Raw genomic sequence first — 10402 nt, forward strand, 5'->3', positions numbered from 1 at the left:
AGTATTTGAATTAAATCAACATATGTTGCTGGGTTTTTTTGGTTTGTTTGTTTTTACCTTTGAGTTCTTGAAGTAAGTAAAGCAAAAAAGCACTCTTGAGGAACAGAAAAGGGCCAGGCTGGTGGTATAGTGGTTAGGGTGACTGGATCCCACTTGGCTGACTGAGTGGTTCAAGTCTTGGACTCAGTGGCTTGAGAAAGGTATAAGGCTGTTGTATGTACAAGCCCAAAATCCCAGAAGGAGAGGACTGTGCCATGGCCATCTGTGCTTGAGGGTGCTTTCTCACTTCCTCTTTCTGTCTCTGGTGAGCATACACGCCATATAGCAAAAATGATAGAAAACCAAACCACAAACAAAAACCCAGGAAAAACTTTCTCCCCCCTTTTAAGGCTAGGTAAAAATATCTTCCTCATCTTAACCATGGTTTGTTTCATGTTTAAGAAATGAGGTTGAAAAGCAATTAATATTAAATTATAATTAATATTGCTTTAACAAAGCAATATTAAGTGTAGCTAACATTTAAAGGGGGTCACTTGACTGTTGTTTTATTACGGATATGTTATTTTGACTAAATGTTTCAATAAAATATGGAAATAGATTTACTCCTAGCTAGTATCTTACCTTTGTATAAAAAAGGGAGAACCTGTTGAGTTTTGATAGTTACAGCGATAGATATTTTCTGTTTCCTTATCTACTGAAATTAATACATTTAAGTAGTTTGAAATTCTGCATTTAGAGTTTTCGTAATTAAAAAAAAATTTTGATCCAGGAAATTGTGTGGTAAGGTAGACACATACTGTTGATATTTAATTTTAAATAGTGATCATTTTTTAAAATTTCTAAATACTATACACTATATTAATTTTTGTAATTAATTTTTTTGTCAAATTAGTTTTGTTATATATTTCATTAATGTATACATGGTATGATAATTAGCAGGTACACAAATTAGTATAACCAGAATTGAATCATAACTCCATGTTTAGTCTTTAGAGCATTTGAAGTAGAAATTGAGATTATTTAGAAGCTATACATATTTTTTGCAACAGTTTTGTGATAGGACACAAGTGCTCACCAGAGAGACAGACAGATAGGGAGAAATCACCCCCCAGGGGGGATTGTTACACCACAATCCCCTTTCCTCCATTCTCCTCTTGGGATTCTGGGCACGTGCACACACATGCCTGGCGTGTTTTAAGCCACCGGGTCTGGGACACAGACCATAATCGACTGTGTGGGAGTCCAGAGAAGTAACCATTAAGCCATCTGCTGGTCCCTAGAAGCCATCTTTTAACATAATAAAATAGATGGAAGCAAAATATGTATAGCTACAACATTTAGTTAGAAGAGGGAACAGAAAGAAGGTAATCAAGGGGATGAGCACAAGAGAAAGTAATTTAAAAGTGACTAAGTGATTATTTTTACCTACATTTGAAGAAAGAGGAATTTAAAAGAGGAGTTAAAAATTAATCAGAAGAAATAAGTCTGGGAGGAATGCAGGGTAAGAGGTTAATAACCTTTAAATGTCTTTTCTAATGTAAGAGATCATTTTTTTCCCCTGTATTTGGCATCTCTTTTAGTGATCTGGTAAATACTTCAGACCAATTTTAGCCTGAGGACCAAGTTTATCTTTAAAAGTTTTAAGTCCCTAGTGTCTGGAAAAGGGAAGAAAGGATTAATGTTCAAAATCAGAGTTTATCTAACTAGAAAAACTCCCTTACCTGAAAGAACTGGTTGAGGGAGTTTTCTGTGATGTAGAAGACTGATTATAAATTTGTTACAACATGCCAGTCTGTAATTGGTAACAAGGCATTCAAATAAATACACTGCAGTTTTTTTAAAAGAGTGATTTAATTATTTATTTATTCATTCATTTTAATTTGGCCAGAGAGAGACACAGAAAGAGAGAGACATGAAAGAGAAGGGAAAGTGAGAAAGCAAGCCACCAGGTCTGGAACTCGAACTGTGGTTAGCCATGTAGGAGTGTCCAGCACCTTAACCATCATGCCAGCTGCTGGCCCTGAGTTTTGTTTTGTTTTAAGAGCAATTTTTTGCTATAGGGCGTGTGTGCTCATGAGACGAGAGAGAGACAGAGACAGAGACAGAAAGCGAGAAATAACTCCTCAGGGGTGCTGGCCGTACTGCAATCCCTACTCCAATCTCCTTTTGGGATTTTGGGCATACCTGCACTCGCTCCCAGCATGAGTTTAAGCCACCGGGTCTGGGACTCAAACCACAGTTGACTATGTGGGAGTCCAGTGACGTGACCATTACACCACTTGCTGGTCTCTTATTTTTTTTCCCTATTAAAAGTAGGAGAGAAATTAGATTCTTTAGGTTAAGTCTGCCTGAGAGTTCATGGTTTTTTGAAATGTCTTCTAATATGTAAACGTTCAAATTTTTATCAAGCACAAGTATGATTTCTTCTCCTAGAATAGTACATATAGCAGGCACTTTATTAATCTGCAAGTCCTGTATGATGAATTATCTGAAATTGCCAATAATAGTTAACTTTTTTTTTTTTTTGGAGAGGTTTATGCTATAGGGTGCGTGAGCTTGCCAGAAAGAGAGAGACAGAGAGACAGCAAGTGAAAAATAATCCCCCCCCAGGGGGATGGCCATGTTGCAGTCCCTTCTCCTCCATTCTCCTTTTGGGATCTTGAGCACGCACATAAATGCGCCTGGCATGAGTTTTAAGCCACCGAGTCCGGGACGCAAACCGTGGTCGACTACATGGGAGTCCAGCGGCATAGCCATTACGCTAACTGCTGGTCCCCAGAATAATGTTTCTTTTTAGAATAAAAAAAATTTTTTTTAAATTGGTCAGAAGGTGCAGATTTGCAGTCAGGATTTCGGACACACATGCACCTGGTGTGTTTTTCTTTTCTTTTCTTTCTTTCTTTCTTTTTTTTTCTTTTTTTTTGAGAGACGTTTTTGAAATAGGGCGGGTGCGCTTGCCAAAGAATCAGAGACAGAAAGCTAGAAATCACTCCCCAGGGTGATTTCAAGCACACACGCCTGGCTTGAGTTTTAAGCTGCCGGGTCTGGGACTCAAAGCACTACATAGGAGTTCAGAGATGTGACCATGACACCATTTGCTGGTCCCAGTGCCTGGTGTGTTTTTCAAGCTGCATAATAGGCCATGTGTGATCCAACTACCTTAACTACCAAACCATGGGCTGGCCCCAGAATAACATTTTTCTCTTTCTTTCTTTTTTTTTTTTTTTTTGACAGGTTTTTATTCATTTTTAATTTTTGCTACAGGGTGTATGTGCTATGGAGATGGAGACAAAAGGGGGGCGGGAGTGAGAAATCATCCCTGGCAGGGATGATCACTCAGGATCCCTTCTCCATTCTCCTCTTGAAATTTTGGGCACATCTGCATATGTACCCAGCATGTTTTTTAAGCCATGGGTTCCAGGATTCAAATCATGCCGTTGACCATATGGAGATTCAGTTGCCTTTTGACCATTTGGCCCCCAGAATAACATTTTTTAAAAAAATAATTATTTTATTTAATTATATATATATATATATACACACACACACACACACACGGGTCAAAGTGAGAGAGAGATAGGAGGAAAGTGAGAAAGGAATCCACCATGTCCAGGACTTGAACTACAATTGGCCATATGGGAGTCCAGCACCCTTAACCACCACACCACCTGCTGGCCCTGAGAATAACATTTTTTAATCTATATTTCCTAAAGTGACATTGGAATTTCTGGGGCAGATATGGCTCCTCATATTTCTCTAGATAATACATGAAAATGTTAAAGCACATTCATCCAAGAGAATTTGGTACTTGGTCAATTTGGGCAATGCAATTTTATTCTAACTTATTATAACCAATATTTTGTTTGTACTAAGTGCACATTATTTTATGTATCTTTACAGGATAGAAAAGTTTGAATAACTTGTGTATACTTACCTTCTCAATTAACAGTTTTCTTTGTTTTTAGTGCCACCATGGCAACTGCACCATACAACTACTCTTACATCTTTAAATATATTATTATTGGTAAGTTTAATTTATACTTTTGCTCTTTAAAGATGGTTAGCATACAGCATATTCATATACTAATACTTAAATATATCACTCCAGAGGAAGTAATGTTTTTATTTCACTGCAAAACTAAAGCTCCTTTTATAAGATTTATTTTTACATTAATAATGTACCTTTGTACTATGGTTCTGGATACTTTCATAGTACAGTGCTGGGTACATTGTGAGGTGATGTTGGTTGTTCTTGAGGACTATCTGAAAGTTTGTTAAATATTGGGAATGAGATTAATTTCCTAGGAGTACTATTCCAGAATAGTATCATTAAAGTCTTCAGATTTTCCTGGATTCTACAAAAGGTAGAGAACACTGATTCAAAATAAGTTGTATAATACATAAAATATAATATTGGTATTTTTCCCTTATACGTCAAGAAGACTTTGTTTAAGTGAAAAGTCTTAAATACTGTTTTAGCGTATTTGTAAGAGTACAGTTGAAAAGACACATGCTGTTCAGTGAATCTTCAGATTAGTACAGTCTGTGTTAATGCCGAGTTTACTTGACTTTAAAATGCTTCTTTCACCACAGAGTAAAATTGCTGATGACAGCTGTTCTGTTATGATTTGCATATAATGCAACTTTTTTTCTTTTATGGATTTCTAAAGAAAAGTAAGGAGTCTGGGATAAGACAGAGACCTAATGAATTAAGCTTCTAAAACTCAGCTTATTGTTTCTGCTTGTTAAGTGCTACCCCATTTGATACTTTTAAGAATCTTTTGCTTCTAGGCTGAGTAAGAGAAAAAAACAAAACTTTTTCAAAGTAAATAACCATTATTACAGTTTGTTAAAAAGCACTTCCCAAATGCTGACTATTAACATAATTTACAATCAAATTTTAGCACTGCTACAGGTTGAGAATAGTCAGCTTGTATTTCACAGTTAAAGCTGACTTATAGATCTTTCGAGGCAATTATAAAGTAGGAAAATAAAATTTTTCTAAGTGCCCCAGAAACTTGTCATGTGTTATGGTAAGGAGCATAGCAGTCATTGTATGATTTATGAGTATAAAATTGAGAGATGTAATTGCCATCTGAAACTTTTTTTTTTTTTTAAACAGGGGACATGGGAGTAGGAAAATCTTGCTTGCTTCATCAATTTACAGAAAAAAAATGTAAGTTCAGTATATGAGGAAAAACATGTAGTGTTTTTTGTTGTCACATTTCTATTTTAAAAAGTGTCATTTTTCATTGTATTATATGTATATAGACCTTTTCTCTATATTTGTATTTTTAGTATCATTTATTTCTTTAATTCCCTTTGTTATTATATATGTATTTTTAAATTTGATCAGAGAGAGACAGAGAGAGAAAGGGAAAGTGAGAAAGCAACTCGCCAGGTCTGGAACCCAAACCACAGTCGGCCCTGTGGGAATCTAGTGCCTTTAACCACTATGCCATGCCACCTGCTGGCCCCACTTTTTGGCATTAAAAATTTTTTTAGAGAGAGAGATTTCTTCTATAGGGCATGTGTGCTTGCTAGAGAGAGAGAGAGAGAGAGGGATGGAAAGCGAGAAATCACCTCTTATGGGGGATGGGAATGCACACACACACACCCAGCATGAATTTTAAGCCACTGGATCTAGGACTTGAACCATAGTCAACTACATGGGAATCTAGCAACGTAACCATTAGTGCATCTGCTTGTCCTCCTTATTAGCATTAAAAAAGAACAGGTGCATATAAAACTTATCATGTCAGCATACTTAAAGAGTGTTGTTTTTTTATACACCATAAATCTGATTCATTTGTTTTGATTTCTCAAATGGTAAAAATGTAAAGTTAATTCTTCAGTAGGCTAAGAACAATGTCAAATTTAGATCTTTTCATTATTCTCTTTTTGTTATGGAAATTTAATCTTTCTGGGGAAATTGGCTGCACTTATCATTTGTTAACTAATACATTTGAAATTCTAAAGTGGAATTCTTTCTGTAGTCATGACTAGTTGATTAGGATTCAGAAAGGATTCAGAAAAATAAAATACTTTCTTGAGTGATAGGGGAAGGTGCCAATTTGATTTAACTTATATAGTAGTATAGTTGAAATTGTTTCTGTAGGACCAGCAATTGACATAATGGTTATGTCACTGGACTCCCATGTAGTTGACCGCAGTTCAAGTCCTGGACCCAGTGGCTTAAACTCATTCTGGTTGCATGCGTGTACAGTGATTTCTCGTTTTCTGTCTCTGTCTTTCTCTGTCTTTCTAGCGAGCACACGCGCCCTATAATAAAAACCTCTCCAAAAAAAAAATTGTTTCTGTTTAGTTGAAATTATTTATGGATTTTTTGTGTTGTTTCCCACAAATGTTTGATGTAATTATTTTAAGAATTATTGTATTTAATTTTATTGTCATTATTTTATTTTATTTTTTTGAAGTTGACTAGAGAGAGAAGAAAAGTGAGAAAACAAACTGCCAGGTTCAGAACTTGAACCATGGTCAGCCATGTAGGAGTCCAGCCACCTTAACCACCATATTACCTGCTGGCCCCTTAATGTAATATTTTATGGAGTGTCGGCAGTCTATATACTTGTAGCAGAGAATAATGGATTTAGATTTAAGTGACCTAATTATAAGAAAAGAACTTTTAAACTTATTTTATTGGTTCAGACATGATCTAACTTGCCAGTGTATAATTACAGTATGTAGTAAACATGATAATTTTGTTTGAGACACTGATAATACTTTTTAAGATAAAAGTTTCACTAACAACTAGAATCTTAAAACCATTAATTAATTTTTTTTATAGGTAGTAACTGTCAGAAGGCTGAATTTATAATGTTGGTATTGTGAAGAGTTTATCAAAATCCTTCTTTTTATTTAGCAGATTCTTTTAGTCTAGGGGTCAGTATATTGTGGTTAGTGGGCCAAATCCAGCGACTGCCTGTTTTGGCAAATAAAATTATTTTTATAATTATTTATTTCATTTTTTATTTAGCTGTCCATTTACTTAAATTTGACCAGAGAGAGATACATATATAGAGAGACAGAGAGAGAGAGAGGGGAAGTGAGAAAGCAAGCCACCAGGTCCGGTACTTGAACAGCGGTCAACCATGTGGGAGTGTCCAGCGCCTTAACCACCACGCCACCTTCTGGTCTGGCAAATAAAATTTTATCAAAAAGAACCACGCTCATTTAATATACTGTATATGACATCTTTTATGTCTTAGTGGCATAGTCAAGTAGTTGTGACAAAGACCCTTTGCTTACAGATTTTAAATTGTTTACTCTTTTGTTCTTTCTGAAACTTTGCTGGGCCCTGCTCTAGTCCAGTCACATTTCCCTGACTTTTTCTGTGTCTTTGTTAATTTTTTTTTCCAGTTGTAGTTTTAGTCTGTGTATTAGTCTACAAGTATTAGCACATCATTTGATTAGTCAGTGGATTTTTCCCTACTAGTCTTAATTTCAGAGTTTTCTGAAAGTTGGGATAATATTTTTTTTTTTCTTGTCTGACAGTTATGGCTGATTGTCCTCACACAATTGGTGTTGAATTTGGTACAAGAATAATTGAAGTTAGTGGCCAAAAAATCAAACTGCAGATTTGGGATACAGCAGGACAGGAGCGATTTAGAGCTGTTACACGAAGCTACTACAGAGGAGCTGCGGGAGCACTTATGGTGTATGATATCACTAGGTAAGAGAATAATGATTTTTCACCCTTCAACTTGGAAAAGGATAGCTACTTTTTTATTGATTTAGGCATTCTTTAGTTTATAAATGAACTTATTTGGATTTTATGTTTTTTTTCCCTAAGTTGTTATATAAAACTCGATATTACACCTTGATGTTCTTTTCTAGAAGTTGGTATGACTGAAGAAAAACTTTAGGAGATAGGTAGAGCAGTAGAGAAATACAGTTCTTAAAAGCAGCATCAGTTGAATTATTTGAAGAGAAATAATATTTTATATGAAAGTTTTTTTATGTCGGTGGAAAGCAAGCAAATCTTAAATTATTCTTTTCAGTACTCTCTAGTGTTAAAGTTCTGTGCTTTCTCAAAGTAAGGCCAAGCAAAGAATTAAGTAGTTTTAATATTTCAGCATGATAAATGATAAAAAGTTTTTATGCTTGCATCTGAAGCTGTTTGAGTATTTGTTTTCTTACATTTTTTTTGTCTAAAAATGGATTGAAGTGATTTAAATAACCACATGCAGCAGAACAAATTGATTTCAACCTGCCTATTTCTTGAAACTCCAAACACTTGATACAAAGTACCAAAACTGGCCTCTAAAGTGTTGACTTTGAATAGGAAACTGTCACTTCATTAGACTCTGTGCTGTTTATTTACTATAAGTTGGAAAATGAGCTGGATCACCTTTCAGTTTGATGCCAAGTGCCAGTCAAAGCATTGTTAGTCTCTCTTCTGGGGGTAGAGATGGGTAAATAGGACCAAGTGATAATTAGAATTTGAAGCCCTTTTGCAAAGGGCTTTATACTGTTTCCTTTTGAAGAATCACAATGCACATTAGCACTTAGGACCCTGAGAAGTTATATTATAAAGAAATTTTTTACTGTTAACTTTGTTTCATTTGGTGTTTCTTAAACTTATTTTATTGAAGCACTGTGGGAATTGCTGCCACTGGATAAATGCTGATTCTAATTATAATGCTAAAGGGTTCAAGAAATTCTAGAATCTGGTGGCCTCAGGGCAAAATAGTGAAACAAACCTTTACTGCATGGTTAGGCAAATTGATACATATTGTATAAAGACTGTTTTGTTTTGTTTTTTTAAGAACTATTTTATTTGGGACCAGCCAATGGCGTAATGGCTGGGTTGCTGGATTCCCATGTAGTTGACTGTGGTTCGAGTCCTGGACCCAGTGACTTAAACTCATGTTGGGCATGTGTGGGTGCGTGCGTGGCCAAGATCCCAAGAGGAGAATGGAGGAGAAGGGAATTGCGGCATGGCCATCCCCCCTGGGGGGTGGTTTTTCACTTTCTGTCTCTCTGTCTCTCTCTGTCTTTCTGGTGAGCCCTATAGCAAAAATCTCTCCAAAAAAAGAATTATTTAACTTTATTATTTTATTTTAATTTGACCAGAGAGGGAAAGAACAAGTGAGAGAGGGAGGGGGCAGGGAGCGAGAAAGCAAGTCCCAGGTCTGGGACTTGAACCGTAGCCAGCCATGTGAGAGTTCAGTGCCCTTAACCATCATGCCACCTGCTGGCTCCAGTGTGAAGACTATTAAAGAACTCGGCCATCTGAACTTGACCATCTTTACAGAATGATTCTTTTATAAAGACTGATTCCTTAAGGCCTCACATAATTAAAAACACTATTCATTATTAATAAAATTTAAAGATGGTGATGTGTGCTTGGATTATATAGCCATTCCTTTTTATCTGCCTGTGGTTGTGGTTATAGGATCCCTGTGGATTCCAAAATTCATGGGTGTTCAAGTGCTGTATACAAAATGATGTAGTAATTGCATATAGCCATGGCATATTCTTCTCTATATTTTAAAGCATCTCTGTTTAACTTAAAAGTAATCCTAGCATCAGATATAAGTGAAAGGAACATGTGTAGATAAACTCTTTCCACATCTCCCTTGTAGGGAGCTCATCTCTTCCTCTTTCACATGGCCTGGTTGCATGTGCGACTAGCTGAATTCATGGACGTAGAACCTCGGGTACAGAAGGCTGGCTGTGGTATAGCATAGCCATAGCAATTCGGGAGGCTGGCGATATGGGAGGCTGAGGCAGGAGAATCTGGACCTGAAGGCTGGCCTGGGCATCATAGGGGCAACAGGTCATGGTAGTGTGTACCTGTAGTCTCACCTGGGAAACTGAGGCAGGAGGATTGCAACAGAGACCCTGCCTTAAAACAAGTGGGGAGGGGGTGCATTGGGGTGTGCCGGCCATGTAGTGCACATGTTAGGGGCTGTGCAGATGAAGCTGGATCCCACCTTGCACACCAGGACTTGAGCCCATACTCTGGTGGCTTGAAAAACATGCTGGGCCTGGGTGCCCAGAATCCTGACTGGATAAAGAATTGGAAGAAAAGGATTGAGGTGTGACTGGGTCCTTTTTTTTTTTTTTTTTTGAAGAGGTTTTTGCAATAGAGTGCATGCGCTCGCCAGAAAGACAGAGAAAGAGAAACAAAGTGAGAAAGCCACGCCGCAATCCCTTCTCCTCCATTCTCCTCTCAGGATCTTGGGTATGCACACACACACGTGCAGTATGAGTTTAAGCCACCAGGTCTGGGACTTGAACCACGGTTGACTACATGGGAGTCCAGTGACATAGCCATTATGCCAACTGCTGGTCCCAGACTGGGTCATTTTTTTCTCCTGTTTCTTTTGCTCTTGTGCACAGATACGTACCCTCTGTCATTAAAAAAATAAAGTGC

General features: G+C 36.9%; 1 protein-coding gene across 1 annotated transcript in view; it reads left to right on the forward strand.

The window, feature by feature from the left end:
- The first annotated feature begins 3930 nt into the window (after positions 1 to 3930).
- Positions 3931 to 10402, forward strand: part of RAB14 (RAB14, member RAS oncogene family) — a 22775-nt gene continuing 16303 nt past the window's right edge. Inside the window, exons 1-3 of the mRNA XM_027772640.1 lie at positions 3931 to 4024; positions 5123 to 5176; positions 7516 to 7693. Coding sequence (XP_027628441.1) covers positions 3973 to 4024; positions 5123 to 5176; positions 7516 to 7693 — 284 coding nt within the window. The 5' untranslated portion in view covers positions 3931 to 3972. The remainder of the gene's footprint in view (positions 4025 to 5122; positions 5177 to 7515; positions 7694 to 10402) is intronic.

The sequence above is a fragment of the Tupaia chinensis genome, unplaced genomic scaffold (genome assembly GCF_000334495.1).
Source record: "Tupaia chinensis unplaced genomic scaffold, TupChi_1.0 Scaffold000289_1, whole genome shotgun sequence".
In the NCBI taxonomy this organism is placed as follows: Eukaryota; Metazoa; Chordata; class Mammalia; order Scandentia; family Tupaiidae; genus Tupaia; species Tupaia belangeri.